This window comes from Mobula hypostoma, chromosome 1 (assembly GCF_963921235.1).
Source record: "Mobula hypostoma chromosome 1, sMobHyp1.1, whole genome shotgun sequence".
NCBI lineage: Eukaryota > Metazoa > Chordata > Chondrichthyes > Myliobatiformes > Myliobatidae > Mobula > Mobula hypostoma.
This window is the reverse complement of record NC_086097.1, coordinates 124053632-124081358: the sequence shown is the minus strand read 5'-3', so window position 1 is coordinate 124081358 and position 27727 is coordinate 124053632. Positions and strand designations below refer to the sequence as shown.

General features: G+C 40.7%; 1 protein-coding gene across 1 annotated transcript in view; it reads right to left on the bottom strand.

Moving 5' to 3' along the window:
- The window catches only part of LOC134350241 (sperm-associated antigen 1-like), a 143823-nt gene that overhangs the window by 105214 nt on the left and 10882 nt on the right, over nt 1–27727 (bottom strand). The window contains exons 2-7 of the mRNA XM_063055258.1: nt 24834–24975; nt 22985–23144; nt 10140–10265; nt 6539–6609; nt 4196–4308; nt 2740–2845 (exon numbers count right to left, since the gene is read on the bottom strand). Of these exons, the coding sequence (XP_062911328.1) occupies nt 2740–2845; nt 4196–4308; nt 6539–6609; nt 10140–10265; nt 22985–23144; nt 24834–24973 (716 nt within the window). The 5' untranslated portion in view covers nt 24974–24975. The remainder of the gene's footprint in view (nt 1–2739; nt 2846–4195; nt 4309–6538; nt 6610–10139; nt 10266–22984; nt 23145–24833; nt 24976–27727) is intronic.

The following is a 27727-nucleotide window of genomic DNA, read 5'->3' as shown; positions in this document are numbered from 1 at the left end:
AAAGTACACAAACTCCCAAGATTTGTGAAGGGTAGGCAATGCTTTACAAACTTGATCGAGTTTTTTCAGGAGGTAACAAAGGAGAACAGTATGCCCACTGAGGTACTGTTCTATGTTCTATGCATCCCTGGTACTGGTGCCTCACAAGACCGTGTCCTCAGCTGCCAACTTTAACCCCTATACACTCATGACCGTGATGCTAGATCTTGCTCTAACTCCATCTACAGGTTTTCAGATGACATCACCATAGTAGGCCTGGTCTCAAATGTCAATGAGTCTGAGTACAGAAAGGAGATAAAGATCCTAGTGATATGGTGTTCTAACAACAACCTATCCTCAATATCAGCAAAAAGAATGTTTGTTGAATCAGGAAAATGGGCAATGCACATGTTCCTGTTTACATCAATGATGCTGAGATCAAAAGCGTTGAGAGTGCCTCAGAGTTAATATCACCAATTGCCTGTCCTGCTTCAACCACGGAAACACCATGTCCAAGAAAGTGCCTCAACACCTCTATTTCCGCAGGAGGCTAAAGAAATTTGGCACGTCCCTGTTGATTCCACCATTTTTTACAGATGCACCACAGAAAGCATCCTATCCAGATAAATCATGGCCTGGTATGGCTACTGCCCTGCCAGTAACAGCATGAAACTCCTGACAGAAGTGTACACAGCTCACTATATCATAAACACCAGTCTACCTTCCATTGCATCTGTCACACTTCTCACTGCCTTAATATTTAACATAATCAAGGACCTCTCCCATTCCAAACATTCTCTCTTCTCCCCCCTCCCACTGGGAAGAAGGGCCAGAAGCCTGAAAGGAGAGCTTCTATCCTGTAAGATTGAATGGGCCTCTTGTATGATAAGATGGACTTTTGACGTCAGAATCTTCCTCATCGTGGCCTTGACTGTCTGCCTGCACTGCACTGCACCTTTTCTGTAACTGGAGCAATTTATTTTGTTATTGCTTTTCCCTTGCATTACCTCAATATACTGATGTAATGAAATGATCTGGATGAATGGCATGCAAAGCAAAGTTTTTCTTAAGAACATAAAAACTTAAGAAATAGGAGCAGGAGTAGGCCATCCGGCCTATCAAGCCTGCCCTGCCATTCAATAAGATCATGGCTGATTTGTCTGTAAACTCAGCTCCATCTACCTGCCTTTTCCCCATAATCCTTAATTCCCCTACTATGTAAAAATCTATCTAACTGTATCTTAAGTATATTTAGTGAAGAAGCCTCAACTGCTTCCCTGGGCAGAGAATTCCACAGATTTCTTGTACCTCAGTAAACTTGACTATAAAAACCTAATATACCAATTCCCTTAATATTCACAAATTTATTAATCTCCATCTTGAATGGACTGAGCCACTGAGCCTTGTACAGTCATCTTCAGTCGTGAAATTCAATGATTCACTAAGCAAGGACATTTCTTACTTCAGTCCAGAGTGGTGTTCCAGACACTCCAGTGTCAGGGGTATATCATTCCTGCATTAGCCTCTCAACCCAAAGGAACTCTGTATGTTGTAATGAGATCATCTCACATTCTTCTAAACGGCAAAGAGTATACTATACACCCAGCATACTTAATCCCTCCTTATAGGCTAAACCCTTCATTTTGGAAATCAATTCTGTGATCTTCTGTTGTACTCTTCTTTACATAGGGAACCAGATGACTACACAATATAGCTGTAGTCTTATTAGAACATATTGTATTAAAATGCCTTTAAAAGTGGACTGCACTTACACATTAACTTTTAATGATTTATGTACAACAGCACCCCGGGCTCTCTGGTTAGCAGCACTTCCCAGACTCTCACAATATTAAAACATAGTCACACAGTAGAGCATGGAAACAGCCCTTCAGCCTAACTTGTCGATGCAGATCAATGTGCTGACCTGAGCTGGTCCCATTTGTGCATTTAATCCCCTTAAACATTTCCAAACACGTACTTATCCAAATATCTTTTAAACATTGCAATTGTAAACAAGTTAAAAGATGACAATTAGCTTTGAAATGTGTCATTTAAATGAGTGAGGATTGTGCTGGGCAGCTCACAGGTGTTGCCATGCTGTTGAATTCTGTTCACTTGGACTATGTAAGTAGTTAGCAGGCACACATACTTGCCCTGTTACGCGTGTGCGCGTCAGGGGAAAAGGGGGAATTGGGGGATGAAAAGGTGACAGTCCTTATGCATTGAACTGAGACGTTGAAAGTAAAGTTGCTTAAACAAAAGAAAAATGTGCTTTTGTTGTTTGGGCATTAACAATGCTTCCGGCACCAAAAAAGCATGCCTACAATTTACTAATCCTAACCCACCTCTTTGGAATGGGGGAGGAAACCAGATTACCTGGAGGAAAACCACACAGTCACAGGGAGAACCTGCAAACTCACTCCAGATAGCAATGGGGATCAGTTGTGCTAACCATTACATTGCCATGCTGCCTGGCAGCTTAGTCCAAGTACACACTATATTCTGTATAGAAAAACTTGCCCCTCATGTTCCCTGTTAAATTAAATATATTTGTTTATCCAGTTGTCAAGGGAGCACTCCAGTTGTGCTTCCGATCCTTCTCTGTACCAAAGTGATTCTGCAATTCCTTGTGCAAAGACACTAAATTCATTTCAAAGTAGGTTATTGTACACAAACTTGTTAGAAACATTCTTGAGAGATTCAGGATATAGATATGAGTTTTATTTTCAATTTTCACAGATCAAGCATATGTGAAGGTACCTAGTGTAGTAAAGCAAAGCTTCTTTGTAGTCCCCAGCTCGGTAAGCTTCATTCCCCTTGTCTTTTTCCCGATCAGCTAATACCATTTTTTCTTGGTCAGTCATGCCTGAGGAAAGAAATCATACCCAAACATGTAAAAGTTCAAAGTTCAAAAGTTCAAAGTAAATTTATTATCAAAGTACATATATATCACCATATACAACCCTGACATGTGGGCACGTGGCCAAGTGGTTAAGGTATTCGACTAGCAACCTGAAGGTCATGAGTTCAAGCCCCAGCTGAGGCAGCCTGTTGTGTCCTTGAACAAGGCACTTAACCACACAGTGCTCTGTGATGACACTGGTACCAAACTGTATCAGCTCTTGCCCTTCCCTTGGACAACATCGGTGTCATGGAGAGGGGAGACTTGCAGCATGGGCAACTGCCAGTCTTCCATACAACCTTGCCCAGGCCTGCGCCCAGGAGAGTGAAGACTTTCCAGGTGTAGATCCATGGTCTCGCAAGACTAACGGATGCCTTAATAATAATACAACCCTGAGATTAATTTTTTGCAAGCACACACAATAAATCTAATAACCAAAATAGAATCAATGAAAGACTACACCAACAGAGTGGACAGCCAATGTGCAAATTACAACAATGTGCAAATACAAAGAAAAGAAAATAATAATAAATAAGCAATAAATATTGAGAACATGAGACGAAGTTGTCTAAGTAGTTATCTAGTTTGAGGGTATCATGTGAACGAAAGCACGCAATAAAGTAATATTAATATTACACTTATTAAGCAGCCCTTTATGCCTTTTGAAAGACCATACATACTACAACCAGTCTTTAATACATGAATTTGAGTCATGCTTTCACAGCACTTATTTTGCAAGATGCTTATGGCCATATTTGTAATAAGGAAACTATGATAACGTAAAGTGGTTCTGATGCTCCTTCAGTCCTAAGGTGTAGATAGAAATCCTTGTAACTGAGCTTGTAATACTGCACTGTTTTTCATACTATCTTCAAGTTCAAAGTAAATTTATCAAAGTACTGTACAGAGATGTCACCATACCCAACCCTGAGATTTGTTTTCTTGCAGGCACACTCAGTAAATTCAAGAACCATAATAGAATCAATGAAAGACAAACCCAACAGGGTGGACAAATAATCAACATGCAAAAGACAACAAACTCTGCAAATACAAAAGAGAAAAAAATAATAAATAAATAAGCGATAAATATCAAGAACATGAGATGAAGAACCCTTGAAAGTGAGTCCATAGGTTGTGGGAACATTTCAATGATGGGGAAATGAAGTGGTCCCCACTGGTTTAAGAGCCCGATGGCTGAGCAGTAGTCACTATTCCTGAACCGCTTGAAGATAAGAGCAAAAAATGAGACGTAAAATGTTTATCTAAGTTGTATGTACATAAGTACACGATTTTCTCTAATTCAACAATAATTACCTGTTGTATCAATACTCTTCCCTATTCCAGAAATTGAATCATTGAAGATAGTTTTAGATTTAATTTCTTCCTTGCCTTCATCAATTTTGGCACATTCTTTCTCCACATCAAATCTGGGATCAAAATTTAGAACAATCATATGAACTTGAGAATAGTCATATTAATCCTCCATAAAGCAAATATATATATACATACATAAGATTAAGTTTGAATCAATAACACTTTTGGTATACTTAAGAATGAAATCAAGTACACAAGAAGGACATCAGTAGGGCAAAAAAAATGACATGAGATAGCTTCGGTAAATAAGGTAAAATAAAGAATACTGAGAGATCCTATTAGTACTTATAATAAAGGATAAGTAGAGAGAGAATGGAGTACCTCAAGGATCAGTGTGGCCATCAAGTGTGGAGCCAGAGGTTATAGACTTAAAAGAATACATCACATCTGTACTTAGAGTCGGAAAGCACTACAGCACAGAAGCAGGCCCTTTGACCCATCTAGTCCAAACTTTGGCACAAATAGTACCAAGCTATTATCCTCCCTAGTCCCATCTACCTGCACCAGGAACAGTGCCCTCTTTGAAGGATGTTTTTTGAAAGAAGTAATATTTGCAATGGATAAAGGAAACCAATATGCAGTAAAGTTTTGATCATCTGTTTTCCTATTGTTCAGAAGTCCCAGTGTATAGGGGTCCACGCTATCCTTCCCATGCTCTTTTAATCACAGCTGGACCCCATTTCAGTGCTCCCTTTAAACTCATTGGGCCTCTATTCCTATGCTGGTTTACTGTTAAATTCATTACAATGTTGTATAACATCTGAAAAAAGGCAAATTTAAAGTATGTTAGTGTATTAATAGGAGTAGTATCAATATATCAATAGTCAGGTCTTGTTAGTCTTAAACCCCAAATTGTTGAGGAAACAGGACCATTAGAGTTTTATTATACTTATATTTCCAGAAAGCACCTAATAAAGTGCCACACCAAATGTTATTGCAGAAAATAAAAGCTCATGGCAGAGGAGATATTAATTACATAGACATAGATAGATAAAAGGAGATAGAAGTCATAGTGACCTTCCTATGCTTTACAAGAAATATCAGGTAGTATGTCACAGAAAGTATAAATTACTTGATTACTTGAATAAATTATTTGATAAATTATATAAATTACTTGAATAATGGCTGCAAAGGTAATGTTGGTTAAATTTGAAAGTAAGTTGTGAAAAGTACATAAGGAAGCTACCAAAGATCTAGACAAAGTCATTGAGTTAGACAAAATGGAAACAGGCCTTTTGAGTTAACTCAATGTCTATGTGAGCTAGTCCCATTGCCTGCGTTTGACCCATAGCCTTCAAAAACTTTCCTATCTATGTACCCATCTAAATGTCTTTTTAATGTTATAATTTTATCTGCTGCTACCACTTTCTCTGTCAGCTTATTCCATACACCCACCATCCTCCTTCCGAAAATGTTGTCCTTCACACCCCTTGATATGGAAAATAAATGTGCTTGATTAACAAAAGGCCATTACGCAAGTCCTGCAATCATTTAGAGTGTTAGTGTTTACTGCTAGGACAGTGAGGTCATATCTCGGTAATACAGGGCACTGGTGAGCCCACGTCTGGTGTACTGTATACAGTGCTGGTCTTCTCATTTAAGGATAGATTTAAATGCTAGGAAGAGTTCTGAGATTTACCAGTCTGATACTTGTAATAGTGGGTCATTTGTGAGGAAATACTGCACAGGCTAAGCTTTTATCCAGTGGAATCTAGAAGAGTAAAAGGCAACCCAATTGAAGCCCATATACAAGATTCTGCAGGATGGATATGCAGGGAATTTTTCATTGTAGAAGAATCTAGAACTATAAATCACCATTTAAAAATAAGGCAACTTCTATTTAAAACAGATTAAGTGAAACTTCTTTCATAGAATAGGCAGTCTTTGGAATTCTTCCTCATAGAACCTCTGAATACGTACTTTTAAAACAATGTTGGCTTTATTCTTGGTAAGGAAGGGAGTGAAAGGTTACGAGAGATAGGTGGGAATAAGGATTTGAGGTTACTATCAGATCAGCCATGATCTTCACACAAAATGCCATAGATGTTGCCTGATCTGCTGAGTTCCTCCAGCATTTTGTGTGTACTGCTCTGGATTTCCAGCCTCTGCAGAATCTCTTGTGTCTATGTTTTCCTGCAACTAGTTTGTGTGTATATAATGACAAGCTGACAATTAATTTTAACTGCTGACTTGTTGAGTATCTTTAAAGTTACTGTTATCCTCCAAATTATTATCCTTTGCTCAACTGTACTAGCTGTCCGATTTATACAATAAGTAACATACTTGTCCCATTCACTGTAATCTCTGGGAGCCATCCTTTTCTTTACAGTTGATTTCTTTCCCCCAAAGCCATTCTGTAAAATAAACAATACAATTATCAAACACATGACCAAAAGTATCAGTTTCACTCATGTCAAACTGCATCACACAGAGACATATTTGGGGAACTATGACCAAAGGAATCAATGCTGGGCTACATGCACTTTCTCATGGCATCAAAAGTCGGAGTTATACAGCATGAATACATGCCCTTCGGCACAAAAAGTACATGTCCACCACATGCCCACCCAGCCAGTGCCAATTTCATGCATTCAACTCAAATCTCTGAGGCCACACCCTCTGCGTGTATCTTTCCAGATGCTTCTTAATTGATAGCATTGAACCTGCTTCAACACTTCCTCTGGCAGCTCACTCCATACACTTACCACCCTCTGTGTGAAAAAGTTGCCCCTCGGGTCTATTTTAAAACTTTCCTCACTCACTCTATATATATGCCCCCTTGTTTTGGATCCTCCTTGCCCACAGAAACCTAATCTATGCCCCTCATTCAGGAAATAAAGACCTAGCCTGACCTTCTAGCCCTTTCTGCACTCTTTCCAGATAAATCATGACATTCCTATTCAAGATGAGCAAAATTAAGCACAGTACTCCAAATGCAACCTCACCAAAGACTTATACAACTGCAACATAATATCTCAATTCCTGCACTCATTGCCCTGACTGATGAAGGCCAGCGTGCTAAATGCCTATTTCACCAGTGTCTTCCTGTAACACCACTTTCAACAACAATACTCTTGTACTCCACTCCATTACACTCCCTAGTGTCCTACCTTTAACAATGAAAATCCTATACTGGTTTGACTTTCCAAAGTACATCACCTCACATTTACCTGTACTGAAATCCATTTATCACTTCATGGACCACTTTCCCAACAGATCAATATCCCCTTGTAATCTACAATAACCTTCTTTGCTATAACACCACATCATAATTTCATGTCATTTGCAAACTTGCTCATCAAGTCCTGAGCATTCATGTCCAAATCATTTATATAAATGGCAGAAAAAAAACAGAAGTCCCTACACCTACCCCTGAGATGCATCCCATCACCCCATTCTGAGGAACCTCTTGCATGGAATATAATGAAGAGATGGGATTCGAAGTCATGAGAGGTGTCTAGGATACTGAAGCTAACTACAGTCTCATGGTTCTAATCAAAATCAACTGAAGATGTTGTCGGGGGACTGAATCTGGAACATTCTCTACACTTCTATAACATCTGCGTACTTGTATGTCTCTGTGCAATTTTGCATGGTGCGTTCACTCAAGTGAACCATCAGAGAAGCTTTGTGTAATTTTCAAGCTTTTCATAAGAACATTTCAAGTTCTAAATTATATTTCTAATTGAGGACATTTTTCTCTATTTGCCACCTATTAATCTTCAAATGTAGAATAATCCTTCTGTTTAAATCTGACCTTTTTTTCATATGCTGAATATAATTCCCCTGTGATACCTCTTCACCTTTCCCACAACCCAAGACTACCCCCAACCCATGATACCAGAACTTTATCTACCCAGCCCTATCAAACCTACATAAAAAAGCTCATAGAACCTTATTATCCTCTCAAGCATACTGATAATATCTTGTCAATTTAAGAATTTCAACTTCTTTTAGTTACATATGCCTGGAATATAGTTTTGCTTTATATTTTTTCCCAAATAGTATAATTAGTATAAAACATGAATTTAGTTTGACCATAAATTTTACAAAATATTTTAATTGATTAAATCAAAACCATACTGCATTTCGATATATGGAGTAGACTCCAGCATTATATCAAACTATCTTACTACCTCTGAAATATCCAATCAAATTCTTACCTTGCCCAAATTTTGGCAGAATACAATTTTATCCTAATATCAAATGTTGCTTAATAATAGTTCCTTTTTAAGTGCTATGGGATGTTTAACTTTATTGAATTAGTGAATTTAATGAATTAATGAAAATAGGTAGTTGGTGTAACAAAAGTGAATTCCAAAAGCTGTCCTACTTCCACTCCTGTTCTGTAGTCGTTAAAGTGACTGACAAGGCCAATGTGGAAACATACTGAGCGGGTGGCACGGTAGTGGTGCATCATTTCACAGCACCAGCAATCACCGATCGGGGGTCAATTCCCACCATTGCCCATAAAGTGTTTGTACATTGTTCCTGTGACCACATGGATTTCCTCTGGTTACTCCAGTTTCTGCCCACATTCCAAAGACATAGGGTTAGGGTTAGGGTTAGTGAGCTAGGGGCATGCTACATTGGCGCCAGAAGTGTGGCAACGCTTGCGGGCTGTCCAGCATAATCCTTCCTCCCTCTCTCCCACGATCAACTCTCCACTCCTATCAGATACCTACTTGTTCAGCCCTTTACCTTTCCCACTCACCTGGCTTAACCTATCACCTTCTAGACAAACAACAGGAATTCTGCAGATGCTGGAAATTCAAGCAATACACATCAAAGTTGCTGGTGAACGCAGCAGGCCAGGCAGCATCAGACCGTCCTGACAAAGGGTCTCGGCCTGAAACGTCGACTGTACCTCTTCCCAGAGATGCTGCCTGGCCTGCTGCGTTCAACAGCAACTTTGATGTCTCTCACTCTCTAGCTTGTCTTTCTTCCCTTCTCTCCACCTTTTTATTCTGATGCCTTCCCCTTTCCTTTCCAGTCTCGATGAAGGGTCTCCACCCGAAACATTGACTGTTTATTTATTTTCATAGATGCTGCCAGCCCTGCTGAGTTCATTCAGCATTTTGTGTGTGTTACTCTGGATTTATAGCATCTGCAGAATCTGTGTTTTCAATGCTCGCTGATTTGATTCGACACAAATGACACACTTCACTGTATGTTTCAACATTTTGATGCACATATGACAACTAAAGCTAACCTACACAATCTAGTACGGGGCCAGATGATGCCTGGTGGGGCAGAGTGTGGCATTGTCTTCCTCTTGTGTTATCCCAAATGCTCCTTCTCCATCTTGAACAGTTGTGGGCCAGGGATTCCCAAGAGTCAATGGAGATGTTATAGTTTCTCAAAGGGGAGACTTTGAGCATATCCTTGAATTGATAATTACTTCCTGAGACAGAACTACTTCAGGAGTCCGATATCAGGCAAACAAATTGCCTACTCATGAGTGTAACCAGGGCCTCAAAGCTGAGGATGCTGGCACAAGAGAGCACACCTACTTTGATTAACATCCTATCACTGAACTTGGAGGATACTGTTTATCACTTTAAGGTTATATTTAAGTATTCTGTGTAACAAGTTATTTACTTATCAATGAGGCAAGATGTACGAGTTGCTTTCAAGGATTCCATCAACATACACCTCACCAAAACGGACAAAACTGTTCTGTTGTCACTTTTGAAGACTCTCATACCCAATACTTCAATTATATTTAAAAAAAAATCAAAGAAATCAAATCTTGACATGGTTGTTCTTTACAATAGCTCTCCATTGACTGGAACAAAAAATCCTAGAGAACAACCTTTCAAGCAGAAAATGTGAATAAAAATCACAATAAGAGAAGTGAATGTATAAAAACTCCCATTTCTACCTGGTGGGAAAGAAGTGAAGCATTGATCCCACGAACAGGAACACAGTTTTCTGAAATAAAACCTCCTGCTGCTGTTTTTTGGTATTTCTCTTCATTTTCATTTTGCTTCATTTTGTCTGTCCAATTCTAGCAAAATATAAGGGATACATAAACAATATTGGTTCTTGATCAGTCTTGGGGGAAGAGGTTAGAATAAAACTTGGCTGGTATAATCTTGCAATGGTAAAATGCCTGAAGACACACTGTGATTAAGTGCTTTGCTGTTATTGTTCCATAGTCCATTCATATTAAATACAAACTTCAAACAAACAGAACTGTAACATAACAAAAAAATGGAAATATTACAATCACAGGAAGGTTATCACGGCAAGGAGATCATTTGGCCTATTGAGTCTGTGACAGTTCAATATAAGAATAATCCAATTAGTTCCACTCTGGCACAGACACAAATGGCCAAATAGCCTTCTTCCCTGTCTATTATTCTCTGATTTCCATCTTAAAATATTCACTCCCAAGATCCTGCAAACCTTTTCAGTTCAAATACTTATCTAGATGCCAGTCAAATGTCACAACTATCTCCTTTTGTTACATATGCTGGTACTCTACCAGCACTACATCTTAGATCCTACACACATTTCATGGTACAGCTGAAGATCTCACCAATGTAAACTGGAACCAAAGATTGTCAAATATACTTGAATAGCAGGTGTTAAGTAAAGGATGGCTCAATTATAGTGTTGGAGCATTTCGACAATGGTGAAAGGCAGCGCCAAAACTCCTTGGATGTCCAAAGGTATAGAGGAAAATATAATGAAAGAAAAGCATACAATGGATGTCAAATGATAGTGAGAATCAGGCTGATTATAGAAGATTCTGGAGGAATGAATTAGAGAAGCAAGTAGTAAGATGAGAAAAGGTAGAAGGAACACATTAAATGAGACCAGAAATGATCTAAATGCATTGAAATAGTAAAAGAATAGGAGGAGCAGAAGGTGGTTGCAAATCATAGATCACAAAGGAGATTATCTGGATGCAGAGGTACTAATTTGTACTTACCATCAGTCTTTAACAAGATAATGTTTTTGGGTTCTCAGCAAAGGAGGACACAATTGAAATAATGGATGTGTTAAAAAAGTGACAAAGAAAGACTAACTCTGCATTAAATGGATGGATCATCCATTTGAAATGGGATGCCTTCCAGGCTGTTGAGCGAAGACATTGCAAAGGAATTGACCATCATCTTTCAAACCTCTGCAGACGAGGGATGGTGCCTCAGAACTAGACTTTTATTTTGTTTGAAGAAAGGGAATAAGCAAAATCCAGCAGCTATACCGCAATCAGTTCGGCCTTAGTAATAAGAAGATTTCGGAATGAAAATCAGGGGCAAATGTAGCATTCATTTAGAAAAATCTGGATTGTTTAGTGAAAGCCAGCGTGAATTTACTAAAGACAAAACATGTTCACTAACTTCATAAACATTTTGTTGAGGTAATCAAAAAAGACTAAAGACAGAAATGTGGTTATTATGTGTACGATCTATCAAATTTGAGGAAGGACATTCTTGCTATTGAGGGAGTGCAGCGTAGGTTCACGAGGTTAATTCCCGGAATGGCAGGACTGTCATATGTTGAAAGATTGGAGTGACTGGGCTTGTATACACTGGAATTTAGAAGGCTGAGAGGGGATCTGATTGAAACACATAAGATTATTAAGGGATTGGACACGCTAGAGGCAGAAGACATGTTCCCGATGATGGGGGAGTCCAGAACCAGAGGTCACAATTTGAGAATAAGGGGTAGGCCATTTAGAACGGAGTTGAGGAAAAACTTTTTCACTCCGAGTCGTGGATCTGTGGAATGCTCTGCCTCAGAAGGCAGTGGAGGCCAATTCTCTGGATGCTTTCAAGAAAGAGCTAGATAGAGCTCTTAATGATAGCGGAGTCAAGGGATATGGGGAGAAGGCAGGAACGGGGTACTGATTGTGGATGATCAGCCATGATCACAGTGAGTGGCAGTGCTGGCTCGAAGGGCCGAATGGCCTACTCCAGCACCTATTGTCTATTATCAAAAGGCATATAAGGCATTTTAATAGGTGTAAGACTGAATCTAAAAGCATAAAAGGGGAGGTAGCAGACTAGATAAAAAAACAGCCAAAAGACAGAATAAAAAGTGTTTTAGTGAACATTTTTTCCTAACCAAAAGGATTTGTTCAGGATCTTTTTTCTTTTTTTAAAAAATATAACTAATTTAGATTTAAAGATGATATGAAATCTGGAAGTGAGGTGAATTATGAGGAGGTCCCAATAAGATTCAAGAGAATATAGGCATGCACTACGTTTAGATAGGAAAAATGAAGAGAGGCTGTATCAATTAATAGAGACACTTCTGAAAACAAGAGTTAAAGAGAGTTATGGAGTCATACAGCATGGAAGCAGGCTGAGAAGTGGGTGCTAGCTGTATTAGTCCATTCCTCCAGCACTTGGCTTATGCTTAGGTGATTAAGTACTTCTTATGAGCTGTCAACATCTCACTTCCATCACTCTACCGTGCAATGCATTCCAGGTAATCACCGTTCTCTGGGTGAAGAAAGTCCCCTTCAGATCCCTTCTAAATCTCCAACCCCTTCCTCTAAATCTATAGCCTTCAGCATTTTATATACCTCAATCATGTGCACTCCTACCCTCTTCTGTTAAAGGCAAAACAGAACTAGGCTCTCCAGTCTGTCCTCATACTAAAATGCTCCATCCCAGGCAGTCTTTTAGTGAATCTCCTCTGCACCTTCACATCTTTCCTAGAGAACGGTGATGAAAACAACAGAGTACTTCAGATGAGATCTGGCCAATATTTCACAAAGTTGAAGCATAACCTCCCTGCTCTTGTATTCAGTGCTCCAGATCTGGGAAGATATATGCAGAGGTTATTGAGAGTGGGAGGATAAATTCAGAGGAGTTTCTACATTCTCCCCGTGACCATGTGGGCTTCCTCCAGGTGCTCCGGTTACCTCCCACAGTCCAAAGACGTACCAGATGGTAGGTTAATTGGTCATTATAAACTGTCCCGTGATTAAGCCGGGGGATTGCTGGGTGGTGTGGCTCAAAGGGCCAGAAAGGCCTATTCCGTGCTGCATCTCAATAAATAAATAAATAAATAGATAGATAGACGTAGAATCCTGTTCTTGCTTTCATTTCAGAAACATGGTACTTGTTTTCTTTTTTGTATAGCAAGACAAGATGAGCTTTTATAACAATCTGGTTCATCTAAGACTGGAACTTGGGTGTAGTTTTGGGCACCACACTTTAAGACAGGATGTTTTAGGAAAGAGATTTACTAGAATGATTCCAGGGTGAGAGATTTTTGTTACATAAGTGGATCAGAGAAGTAACAATTATTCCTGGAACAGAGGATGTAGCATAAGGGTCTGATGGAGGTATTTAAATCATAAACTCTATAGAGTCAATAGACAGAAACCATTCCCATACTAGAATATGTGCCATGAAATTAATCAACAAAAGAACCAAAGGTGACACAAACAATATGTTTACATATTTTTTTTAATCCCAGTTTTCCGTATCTTTTTCCACAACAATTCTAATAATTATAATAATCACTAACCCTAAACGTTTCCCACTGACATTTTCTCAGCCCATTTCACCCTGCAGATAGAACTGAAGCAATATCTCTTTCCTTGACAGGTCAGGGAAGTAATGTTCAAAAAGATTCAAAATTCTTACTGAATTGTGTCCCTTATATTGTTACTATTCTGGTCCTTAAACGGATCGTTAAAACCCCCAGTAATTCCTTTATGACTTTTAATTTCTGTTAATTTCCTCGAAAGTTTGCTGTCCCCCAGACCTACAATAGTTTCAATCAATATTGTCCACGAACTTTTCCTTTCCCTAATCTTTCCCAAACTCTTTATAGCAAGTTATTTCATATCCCGTACTGTCTCTTTTGTTAGCCAAGCCACCATTATTGTCAAAACATCATAATCCTGCAAATGCAGTTCTCCAATGTTCTTTGAAGTGCTTTATGTTGCAACCTAAATTTCCTATTGCATTCTCTCTTGGTCTGGTCTTAAGTAAACTGTATATTGTCCTCTAGTGCTATTTTTTGCAATCATTAATATACCATTTTTCTCCTTTTCATTGCACCTGCCAAAGTGATTTAAATACCTTCATCCATAGCAATAGCAAACACCCTATGAGGATTTTGGTCCCAGCGTCACTGAGGTGCAGCTACTACAGTCGTATTATCAACATCCTGTAAAAGATGTTTCTCAGAGATATAATAAATGTTCTATGAATTCAGTAAGTTTAATAGGAGGGTGGGAACCAGTACCCTGTTATGTTAAAGGGAGAGAGATGTGGAACCATCAGGATTTAACAGATAGCAGATTATCAGAGCTTTACTATATTGTTTTAATTTAGTAATTAAATTTTAGCAATTTCCTCCCAAAGAATTCTATTATTTTTCCATTTTCTAGATTGGTTATCCCTCTAGCAGTCACAGCTGTGCATTGGAACTTTCTTCCAAGCCTTCTGGCAATTCTGCTTTACAGCTAGCCAGGAAATAAAAAGTAGCTTGATATGAAAACTCCGCAATTTCCCTTTCTTCCTTTGGGGGACCTTGCTTGTGAATACATGATGGATAGTATGATATAATCCCATTTTATTTATGTGTGATAATGATTAAATTTTCTGAAATACTAGAGTTTCCACAGTTCAACTTTATATTTTTAGAATGCCAACATGAAATACCTTTGCAACATGTATTTAGAATATCACTAGTAACTGCACAAACAGGTTGCTGTTACTCTCGTGAAGCTTTTATTATAGTTCTACCAATACACTCTCAAATACTTATTGAAGTAAGAGGTAAGTTACATTCAAGACAATTTAGATGTTTTATGTATTATGAAGAGAAGCAGACCTATAAATACAATAATACAACAGAAAATGCTGGAAATACTCAGAAGGTCAGGTAGTATCTGCAGAAAGAGAAACAGAGTTAACCTTTCAGACTCATAAAGTGAGACTACATGAACTATAGATATTTGTGCAACATACATCAAAGTTGCTGGTGAACGCAGCAGGCCAGGCAGCATCTATAGGAAGAGGCGCAGTCGACGTTTCAGGCCGAGACCCTTCGTCCTGACGAAGGGTCTCGGCCTGAAACGTCGACTGCGCCTCTTCCTATAGATGCTGCCTGGCCTGCTGCGTTCACCAGCAACTTTGATGTATGTTGCTTGAATTTCCAGCATCTGCAGAATTCCTGTTGTTTGCGTTTATAGATATTTGTGGTTTACTTATAAGATATAAGAGCAGATATAGGCCTTTTGGCCCATTGAATTTGCTCCAATCTTTCATCATAGCAGATTTATTATCCCTCTCGACCCCATTCTTCTGCCTTCTCCCCTTAATCGTTCAATCCCTGACTAATTAAGAACCTATCAAACTCCGCTTTCAATATACCTAATGACTTGGCCTCTGCAGCTGTCCGTGGCAATGAATTTCACAGATTCATCACCCTCTGGCTAAAGAAATCCTCCCTTATACGAGGAAATCTGCAGATGCTGGAAATTCAAGCAACATACATCAAAGTTGCTGGTGAACGCAGCAGGCCAGGCAGCATCTCTAGGAAGAGGTACAGTTGACGTTTCGGGCCGAAACCCCTCGTCAGGACTAACTGAAAGAAGAGCTAGTAAGAGATCTGAAAGTGGGAGGGGGAGGGTGAGATCCAAAATGATAGGAGAAGACAGGAGGGGGAGGGATGGAGCCAAGAGCTGGACAGTTGATTGGAGGAACAACACCTTATATTCTGTCTAGGTAGCCTCCAACCTGATTGCATGAACATTGACTTCTCAAACTTCTGCTAATGCCCCACCTCCCCCTCATACCCCATCCATTATTTATTTATATTTTATTTTCTCTCTCTCCTTTTTCTCCCTCTGTCCCTCTCACTATACCCCTTGCCCATCCTCTGGGTTTTTCCCCCCTCCCCCTTTTCTTTCTCCCTAGGCCTCCTGTCCCATGATCCGCTCATATCCCTTTTGCCAATCAACTGTCCAGCTCTTGGCTCCATCCCTCCTCCTCCTGTCTTCTCCTATCATTTTGGATCTCCCCCTCCCACTTTCAAATCTCTTACTAGCTCTTCTTTCAGTTAGTCCTGATGAAGGGTCTCAGCCCGAAATGTCGACTGTACCTCTTCCTAGAGATGCTGCCTGGCCTGCTGTGTTCACCAGCAACTTTGATGTGAAATCCCCCCTTAACTCTGTTCTACATAAATACTCCCTCTATTGAGGCTGTGACTGCTGGTCCTAGACTCACCCACTATAGGAAACTTCTATGCTCTCTAGGTCTTTCAATATTCAATAAGCTTCAATGTGATTCCCACTCATGTCCTTGATCTTAAATTCTAGTCCTCTCAAAATGAATACTAGTATCACATCTGCCTTTCTTACCACTAAGGGAATCCTGCCCAAGTCTTTTTGCACCACTGATTTTTGAAATTTCTCCCCGTTTAAAAAATAGCCTACGCCTTTATTCTTTCTACTAAAGTGCAGAAGTTCCTTCTAGTAGTCTTCAGAAGTACTTAGATTAGGAAAAGGGTAAAGAAGTGAGAGATGGAATATATTGTGCACTCTACACAGTGTTCTCTACACTATATTCCATCTTCCACTTCTTTGCCCATTTTCCCAATCTAAGTACTTCTGCAGACTCTCTGCCTCCTTAACACTACATGCTACTCTACCTAAACAACAGGAATTCTGCAGACGCTGGAAATTCAAGCAACACACATCAAAGTTGCTGGTGAATGCAGCAGGCCCGGCAGCATCTCTAGGAAGAGGTACAGTCGACGTTTCAGGCTGAGACCCTTCGTCAGGACTAACTGAAGGAAGAGTTAGTAAGAGATTTGAAAGTGGGAGGGGGAGGGGGAGATCCAAAATGATAGGAGAAGACAGGAGGGGGAGGGATGGAGCCAAGAGCTGGACAGGTGATTGGCAAAGGGTATATGAGAGGATCATGGGATAGGAGGTCCGGAGAGAAAGACGGGGGGGTGGGAACCCAGAGGATGGGCAAGGGGTATAGTCAGAGGGACAGAGGGAGAAAAAGGAGAGAGAGAGAAAGAATGTGTGTATATAAATTAGCGGAAGTTAGAGAAGTCAATGTTCATGTCGTCAGGTTGGAGGCTACCCAGATGGAATATAAGGTGTTGTTCCTCCAACCTGAGTGTGGCTTCATCTTTACAGTAGAGGAGGCCGTGGATAGGTCCAACATATTCTACCACCCCACCAGCCTCCGGGTCCAACATATTATTCTCCATATCTTCCGCCACCTCCAACGGGATCCCACCACTAAACACATCTTTCCCTCCTCCCCTCTCTCTGCTTTCCGCAGGGATCGCTCACTACGCGACTCCCTTGTCCATTCGTCCCCCCCATCCCTCCTCACTGATCTCCCTCCTGGCACTTATTCTTGTAAGCGGAACAAGTGCTACACATGCCCTTACACTTCCTCCCTTACCACCATTCAGGGCCCCAGACAGTCCTTCCAGGTGAGGCAACACTTCACCTATGAGTCGGCTGGGGTGATATACTGCGTCGGGTGCTCCCGAAGTGGCCTTTTATATATTGGCGAGACCCGAAGCAGACTGGGAGACCGCTTTGCTGAACACCTACGCTCTGTCCACCAGAGAAAGCAGGATCTCCCAGTGGCCACATATTTTAATTCCACATCCCATTCCCATTCTGACATGTCTATCCACGGCCTCCTCTACTGTAAAGATGAAGCCACACTCAGGTTGGAGGAACAACACCTTATATTCCGTCTGGGTAGCCTCCAACCTGATGGCATGAACATTGACTTCTCTAACTTCCGCTAATGCCCCACCTCCCCCTCGTACCCCATCTGTTATTTATTTATATACACACATTCTTTCTCTCTCTCTCCTTTTTCTCCCTCTGTCCCTCTGACTATACCCCTTGCCCATCCTCTGGGTTCCCCCCCCCCGTCTTTCTCTCCGGACCTCCTATCCCATGATCCTCTCATATCCCCTTTGCCAATCACCTGTCCAGCTCTTGGCTCCATCCCTCCCCCTCCTGTCTTCTCCTATCATTTTGGATCTCCCTCTCTCCCTCCCACTTTCAAATCTCTTACGAGCTCTTCCTTCAGTTAATCCTGATGAAGGGTCTCGGCCTGAAACGTCAACTGTACCTCTTCCTAGAGATGCTGCCTGGCCTGCTGCATTCACCAGCAACTTTGATGTGTGATGCTACTCTACCTATTGTTGTATCATCTGCAAACCTGGCCACAAAGCCATCAATTCCATAATCCAAATTGCTGACACACAGTATAGTGTGAAAAGAAGCGGTCCCAATACCAACCCCTGTAGAACATCACTAGTCATTAGCAGCCAACCAGAAAAGGCCCCATTTACTCCCACTTTTTATCTTGGCTCTTACCTTGGTAAGCAGACCCATGTGCAGCACCTTATCAAAATCCTTCTGAAAATCGAAGTAAACAACATCCACTGACTCTTTGTCTATCCTGCCAGTTACTTCATCAAAGAATTCCAAAAGATTCATCAGGCAAGATTTCCCCTTAAGGAAACCATGTTGAGTTGATAAGGAAGGCAAATGTAATATTAGCATTTATTTCGAGAGGACTAGAATATATGAGCAAGGATGTGATGCTGAAGCTTTACAAAGAATGGGTCAGAATGCACTTGGCGTATTGTAAGCAGTTTTGGGCCTATCGAAGAAAGGATGGAGAGGGTCCAGAGAAGGGATTCAAGAATGATCCTGGGAATGAAAAGGTTATGAGGAGTGTCACAGAGACATGGCTCCAGGGTGACCAGGGATGGGAGCTCAACGTTCAGGGATATTCAATATTCAGGAGGGATAGACATGAAGGAAGGGGAGGTGGGGTGGCGTTGCTGGTTAAAAAAGAGATTAACGCAATAGAAAGGAAGGACATAAGCCGGGAAGATGTGGAATCGATATGGGTAGAGCTGCGTAACACTAAGGGGCAGAAGACGCTGGTGGGAGTTGTGTACAGGCCACCTAACAGTAGTAGAGAGGTCGGAGATGGTATTAAACAGGAAATTAGAAATGTGTGCAATAAAGGAACAGCAGTTATAATGGGTGACTTCAATCTACATGTAGACTGGGTGAACCAAATTGGTAAAGGTGCTGAGGAAGAGGATTTCTTGGAATGTATGCGGGATGGTTTTTTGAACCAACATGTCGAGGAACCGACTAGCGTGCAGGCTATTCTGGACTGGGTTTTGAGCAATGAGGAAGGGTTAATTAGCGATCTTGTCGTGAGAGGCCCCTTGGGTAAGAGTGACCATAATATGGTGGAATTCTTCATTAACATGGAGAGTGACGTAGTTAATTCAGAAACAAAGGTTCTGAACTTAAAGAGGGGTAACTTTGAAGGTATGAGACGTGAATTAGCTAAGATAGACTGGCAAATGACACTTCAAGGATTGACGGTGGATATGCAATGGCAGGCATTTAAAGGTTGCATGGATGAACTACAACAATTGTTCATCCCAGTTTGGCAAAAGAATAAATCAAGGAAGGTAGTGCACCCGTGGCTGACAAGAGAAATTAGGGATAGTATCAATTCCAAAGAAGAAGCATACAAATTAGCCAGAGAAAGTGGCTCACCTGAGGACTGGGAGAAATTCAGAGTTCAGCAGAGGAGGACAAAGGGCTTAATTAGGAAGGGGAAAAAAGATTATGAGAGAAAACTGGCAGAGAACATAAAAACGGACTGTAAAAGCTTTTATAGATATGTAAAAAGGAAAAGACTGATAAAGACAAATGTAGGTCCCCTGCAAACAGAAACAGGTGAATTGATTATGGGGAGCAAGGACATGGCAGACCAATTGAATAATTACTTTGGTTCTGTCTTCACTAAGGAGGACATAAATAATCTTCCAGAAATAGTAAGGGACAGAGGGTCCAGTGAGATGGAGGAACTGAGCGAAATACATGTTAGTAGGGAAGTGGTGTTAGGTAAATTGAAGGGATTGAAGGCAGATAAATCCCCAGGGCCAGATGGTCTGCATCCCAGAGTGCTTAAGGAAGTGGCCCAAGAAATAGTGGATGCATTAGTGATAATTTTTCAAAACTCGTTAGATTCTGGACTAGTTCCTGAGGATTGGAGGGTGGCTAATGTAACCCCACTTTTTAAAAAAGGAGGGAGAGAGAAACCGGGGAATTATAGGCCGGTTAGCCTAACGTCGGTGGTGGGGAAACTGCTGGAGTCAGTTATCAAGGATGTGATAACAGCACATTTGGAAAGCGGTGAAATGATCGGACAAAGTCAGCATGGATTTGTGAAAGGAAAATCATGTCTGACGAATCTCATAGAATTTTTTGAGGATGTAACTAGTAGAGTGGATAGGGGAGAACCAGTGGATGTGGTATATTTGGATTTTCAAAAGGCTTTTGACAAGGTCCCACACAGGAGATTAGTGTGCAAACTTAAAGCACACGGTATTGGGGGTAAGGTATTGGTGTGGGTGGAGAATTGGTTAGCAGACAGGAAGCAAGGAGTGGGAATAAACGGGACCTTTTCAGAATGGCAGGCGGTGACTAGTGGGGTACCGCAAGGCTCAGTGCTGGGACCCCAGTTGTTTACAATATATATTAATGACTTGGATGAGGGAATTAAATGCAGCATCTCCAAGTTTGCGGATGACACGAAGCTGGGTGGCAGTGTTAGCAGTGAGGAGGATGCTAAGAGGATGCAGGGTGACTTGGATAGGTTGGGTGAGTGGGCAAACTCATGGCAGATGCAATTTAATGTGGATAAATGTGAAGTTATCCACTTTGGTGGCAAAAATAGGAAAACAGATTATTATCTGAATGGTGGCCGATTAGGAAAAGGGGAGGTGCAACGAGACCTGGGTGTCATTATACACCAGTCATTGAAAGTGGGCATGCAGGTACAGCAGGCGGTGAAAAAGGCGAACGGTATGCTGGCATTTATAGCGAGAGGATTCGAGTACAGGAGCAGGGAGGTACTACTGCAGTTGTACAAGGCCTTGGTGAGACCACACCTGGAGTATTGTGTGCAGTTTTGGTCCCCTAATCTGAGGAAAGACATCTTTGCCATAGAGGGAGTACAAAGAAGGTTCACCAGATTGATTCCTGGGATGGCAGGTCTTTCATATGAAGAAAGACTGGATGAACTGGGCTTGTACTCGTTGGAATTTAGAAGATTGAGGGGGGATCTGATTGAAACGTATAAGATCCTAAAGGGATTGGACAGGCTAGATGCGGGAAGATTGTTCCCGATGTTGGGGAGGTCTAGAACGAGGGGTCACAGTTTGAGGATAGAGGGGAAGCCTTTTAGGACCGAGGTTAGGAAAAACTTCTTCACACAGAGAGTGGTGAATCTGTGGAATTCTCTGCCACAGCAAACTGTTGAGGCCAGTTCATTAGCTATGTTTAAAAGGAAGTTAGATATGGCCCTTGTGGCTACAGGGGTCAGGGGGTATGGAGGGAAGGCTGGGTTCTGAGTTGGATGATCAGCCATGATCATAATAAATGGTGGTGCAGGCTCGAAGGGCCGAATGGCCTACTCCTGCACCTATTTTCTATGTTTCTATGTTTCTATGTTTGATGGCTCTGGGCTTGTACTCGCTGGAATTTAGAAAAATGACGGCATCTCATTAAAACCTATCGAGTATTAAAAGGTCTAGATAGAGTGCATGTGGAGGAATTGTTTCTACTGGTGGGGGAGTCTAGGACCAGAGGGCACAGACTGTGAATAGATGGGTGTCCACTTGAAACAGAGATAAAGAGGAATTTCTTCAGCTAGAGCATTGTGAATTGGTGGAATTTATTGCCACAGATGGTTATGGAGGCCAAGTCACTGAGCACAATTAAAGTGGAGGTGATAGGTTCTTGATTAGTTAGGGCATCAAAAGTTATGGGGAGAAGGCAGGAGAATGGGGTTGAGTGGGATAATAAATAATCGGTGATGGAATGGCGAAGCAGACCTAATGGGCTAAATGGCCCAATTCTATGCTGGAGTGTTCTATGACTCTATACCAAGTCAAAATGTATAAATATTATTAAATTTCTAGTGAAGCCCCTGTCCTTAATCAGCTCTTTGTCAACAACATTGGCACTTCAATCTCATAATCCGTCGTTAATAAAATCTCAATCAAAGTGATAATTAAGACTGTCTTTTTTTCTGTTGATCTCTTATATCTCACACTATTCACCACAATTGTCTCTGAATCCTTTGTTATCCTCTTGGCTGGAAGGACATTCGGTTTCCAGCTATCATCCATGATCATGACTAGTGTGATTTCCTGCATTAGTTCTGTATGACTTCTCTCAACCATTTGAAGTGAACCCTGAAAAGGCTTGTAATTCCCACAACAGCTTAGTCAACACCCAAACTAAAGGTTAGCTACTTATCTCAAGGGATCCAACAACCAAATATATGGTAAATATTTTACTCAACTTTTAATAAATAATTACATAAGAATATAAAATGATTGTTATTTAAAATTGTTAGAATCTTGTTTCTTCAGGTATCAGAAGTACCAGAATATAAATAATTACATTGTACTCTAACAATAATAACTAATTTGCAAACTAAACAGAATTCAGTCTGAAAACAGAGCACATCTCAAATAGTTGCTCTAACTGTATTTTAAAATCTCATTTACAAAATTAGCAAGATATTTCTCTAAAGCAATCACACTAATCAATTGATTTTGCTAGGCAAGTAATTACAGTAAACTCTACTTAAATTTATTAAGTTTTTCAATCTCAGTTAAATGCCTATTTGTTACTCATTTAAAGAAAGTTTATACCTTAAAATCTGTGGTAATTTCCTGCCACTCTTCTTTATTGAAGTCTGCAGCAGTTGCCGGTAAATTGTTTTTACGAAGGGCTCGACTTCTGGGATCCATCTCTTGAACTCTTTTTTCACAAAATGCTGTCAGATCAGGATAATACCCCTCGTCACCCGACCTTGAACAGAGGGAGCAAGAATTTGAGGTCCTGAATGAAAAACTAGCTGCTGCAAAAATTGCTTTAACACTTAAGAATAGAAGACAGGAAAATGGGAACAAAAAGCCAACAAGTACTGAATACAGCCCAATCCGTCACAGGAAAAACTCTCTCCACAACTAAACACACCTATAAGGAGTGCTACCACAGGAAAGAAGCATTCATTGTCAAGGACCCCACCATCCAGGTCATGCTCACTACTCGCTGCTGCCTTTGGGCAAGAGGTACAGGAGTCTTAAGTCCCACATCACAAGGCTTAGGAGCATATATTATTCTGAACTAGCATGGAAAATGTCACTCAGTTCAGCTGTGAACTGATTCCACAACTTATGGACTTACTTTAAGGGCCTCTACAACTCATGTTCTCAGCATTATTTATTTCCTATTTATTATTATTTGTTTCTTTTTGTATTTGCACAATTTGTCTTCTTTTGCACATCAGTTGCTTGTCAGTCTTTAGGTGTAGTTTTTCATTGATCTATTGTATTTCTTTGTTCTACAGTGAATGCCCACAAGAAAATGGAACTCATGGTAGTGTATTGTGCCGTGTACGTACTTTGGCGATAAATTTACTTTGAACTTTGAAATATCTATTGGTAAACAGCTGACATTATATTAAGGCTGAAAACTCATTCATCACAATTTTCCAACAAGTTCTACAAAACCAAGCATCGCAATTGTTCTTAGGCACTACTCAGTAAATTTCTACAGATGCACCATTGCAAGCATTCTTACTAGCTGCATCACCATCTGGTATGGAAGTGCCAATGCACAGGAATGTAAGAGATTTCAGAGGGTTATACACTCAGACAACTTCATCACAGGCACAAGCATCCCTACTCATCCAAAGGTGGTGCCTCAAGAAGGTGGCATCCATCATTAAGGACCCTCACCTTTCGGGGCATGCCCTCTTCTCATTACTACCAACAGAGTGGAGGTACAGGAAGGAGCGTGAAGACCCACATTTAGTACTTAGAAACCACTTCTCTCCCTCTGCCATCAGATTTCTGAACAGTCTATGAACACAACCTCTATTCCACTTTTGCACTACAGTATTTGTTTTTGTTGTTAACTTATAGTAATTTGTTATGCCTGCATTGTACTGCTGCCACAAAAAAAAAATTTCATGGCTAATGTCAGTGATGATAAACCAGATTCTGATCTATAGGATTTTTTTTTTTAAAAAACAGAAATTTCTGGAAACACTCAATAGCTCACAAGCATCTGTGGAAAGAGAAACAGTTAATATTTCTAATTGAAGAACTTTATGGTTCTGAAAGGTATTCAACCTGAAACTTTCACTCTGTTCCTCTTTCCACAGATGATGCCTGAGTGTTTCTATGATACTGTGTTTTCATTTCAGATTTCTAACACTTCCAGTTTTTTTTTTGGCTTTAACAACGTAGTAACCTTGATTAAATTATTGAGCATTACAATTACCTTTCTGCAATACAACATATAATATAAATGAACAATTATGTTTAGAGTTCAGGAAATTTAATAATATCCATATTTATAAATCTACAGAAATACTTGTAGATATTCAAAAGAATCAACATTGATCTTCATTTCTGAGAGTGTTTATTAATATGCATATCTGGCAACATTGTGCAAATATTTCAAAATAGGAAAGCTGTCATGAGTGTGTACCTCAACACTACCAAAATCTTTTCCAGATACTTCACATCGGTGCATTTTTCTATATAGTTGTAATCCAGGTGTTCAACCGGTAAGTTATATCTCTTGGTGGTTCCTTGGTACATTAGGGAGCTAGCTGATTCGGAGCTCATGGCTGGAAAGAATACAAAAAAATGTTTGAATACTAGAAAATTAAGAAAGTTCTTTGTGCACATAAGTGGCAGTTCACACTAGGAAAATAAGTACAAGGAACAAAAAAATGAACAAACTATTTCTTCAAACCAATAAAAAGGAAACATATTTAAGGTACCTTTGCTTAACACTTTTGCAGATTTATTGTTAAAAATTAAAACAAATGAATAGGGCATTCAGCTTTTAGGTTCCATAATACAGTTATATGATAATAATACTGAGAAACTTCTAAGGATTTCCTGTTTTAAATCTTTTTACACCAAAATTTATGCCTTCTTTTAATTTCATCTAGCCACTCTTGTTTCTCTCCAATTTTGCTTTGCTTCAGTGTTCACCAGCGAGAGAGGTAATGACAAATGCAAGGACAGTGTAGAATAAGCTAATGTGCTGGAATATACTGTATTGATGTTAAGAAAAGAAGATGTACTGGAACTTTTGAAAAATATCGGGACAGATAAGCCTTTGAGGCCCGACAGGATATACCCCATGTTACTACAGGAAGTGAGGGAAGAGATTGCGGTGCCTTTGGTGATGATCTTTGCATCTTCATTGACCACAGGAGTAGTATCAGAAGAATGAAGAATGACAAACATTATTCTTTTGTTCAAAACAAGTAACTGGGATAATCCTGTGAATTGTATAGAGCAGAGAGTCTTATACTGGCGGTGGGCAAACTGTTGGAGAGGATTCTTAGAGTCATGACTTACAAGCATCTGGAGAAGCATAGACTGATTAGGGATAGTCAGAATGGCTTTGCAAGAGTCCAGTCTTCAGGAACTTTAGCAGTGACTAACGAAAAGCAAGGAACTAAGTATACACTTTAGAAGAGGGAAACCAGAGGCCCATGAGCCAATCCTCATCGAAGGATCAGAGGTGGACAGGATTCGCAACTTTAAATTCCTGGGTGTTACTATTTCAGAGTAACACCCAGGAATAGTAACTTATTCTTCATCTTTTAATAGTCATCAAATAAAGCTAATCTATGGTTCCCAACCTCCTAAACCAAACGTATGCTTCCTTTGTTTTCTTCACCATAGATTAGCTTTATTTGTTACAAACATCAATAACTCTCATCAATCAGTTTCTTAAACTTGCCAGGTCTACCCTTTACTCTAACAGGAGCATGCTGCACTGGACTCTTGATATCACACTCTTGAAAGCCTCCCAGGTACCATTCATTCCTTTCACTTCAAACAGGCTCACCCAATCAACCTCTGCTGGATTCCTCCAAACGTCCCTAAAATTAGACTTACTCCAATTTAGGAAACTAACCTATGGACCTGGCCTCACACACAAAATGCTGGAGGAACTCAGCAAGCCAGGCAGCATCTATGGAAAAGAGTACAGTCGAAGTTTGGGGCCGAGATCCTTGAACAGGGCTGGAGAAAAAGAAGATGAGGAATCAGAGCTAGAAGGTGGGGGAGGGAAGGGAGAAACACAACCTGCTAGGTAAAACTGGGAGGGATGAAGTAAAGAGCTAGGGAGTTGATTTCCACATAGATCAGTCTCTACGTGACTCCCTTGTCCATTCATCCCTCCCCACTGATCCCCCTCCTGGCACTTACCCTTGTAAGCAGAACAAATGCAACACCTGCCTCAACACTTCCTCCCGCACTACCATTCAGGGTCCCAAACAGTTGTTTCAGACGAGGCAACACTTCACCTGTGAGTCTGTTAGGGTCTTCTGTTGCATCCAGTGCTCCTGGTGTGGCCTCTTGTCTATCGGTGAGACCCAACATAGATTGGGGTACCGCTTCACTGAGCAGCTACGCTTCATCCGCCAGAAAAATTGGGACCTCCCAGTGGCCCCCCATTTTAATTCCACTTCCCGTTCCTATTCCGACATGTCCATCCATGGCCTCCTCTACTGTTGTGATGAGACCACACTCAGGTTGGAGGAGCAACACCTTATGTTCCATCCGGGTAGCCTCCAACCTGATGGCATGAACACTGATTTCTCAAACTTCCGGTAATGTCCCCCCCCTCACCTTATCTCCTTGCCTGCCCATCGCCCCACTCTTTTCCATGGCCTTCTGCCCTTTCCTATTAGATTCTCCCTTCTCCAGCCTTGTATCTCTTTCACCAATCAACTTCCCAGCTTTTTACTTCACCCCCCCCTCAGTTTCATCTATCACCTTGTGTTCCTTCCTCCCCTCCCCCCCCCCACCTTCTAGCTATTTTTTTTCTCCAGTCCTGATGAAGGGTCTCGGCCCCAAACATCGACTCTACTCTTTTCCATTGATGCTGCCTGGCCTGCTTAGTTCCTCCAGCATTTTGTGTGTGTCACTTGGATTTCCAGCATCTGCAGATTTTCTCTTGTTTGTGTGTGGACCTGGCCTATTCTTTTCCATCACCATCTTAAAATAATAGAATTATGGTCACTAAGCCAAAGTACTCCTCCTATTCTTGTTTCTGATTTCTATCCACATGGCCTCACTAGACAATCCTCCAACAATGTTGTCTCTAAGCACTGTTGCTCCTCCTTTATTTATCAAAGGGGAAAGAAGACTGCATGGCCTGGATAGTGGAGATCATCTATATCCAGCCCCAGTTCCTTGATCCAACTTGTCAAAAGCTGCAGCTGGGTCCACAGATGTAGTTATTATTGATATTGTGAGGTTCCTCGACTTCCCATATCTTGCAGGAGTGTTCCACTGCCCTAACTTCCACCCTGTCTACATGTTCAGTTTGTCAAGCTCTCTGGAACCACGGTT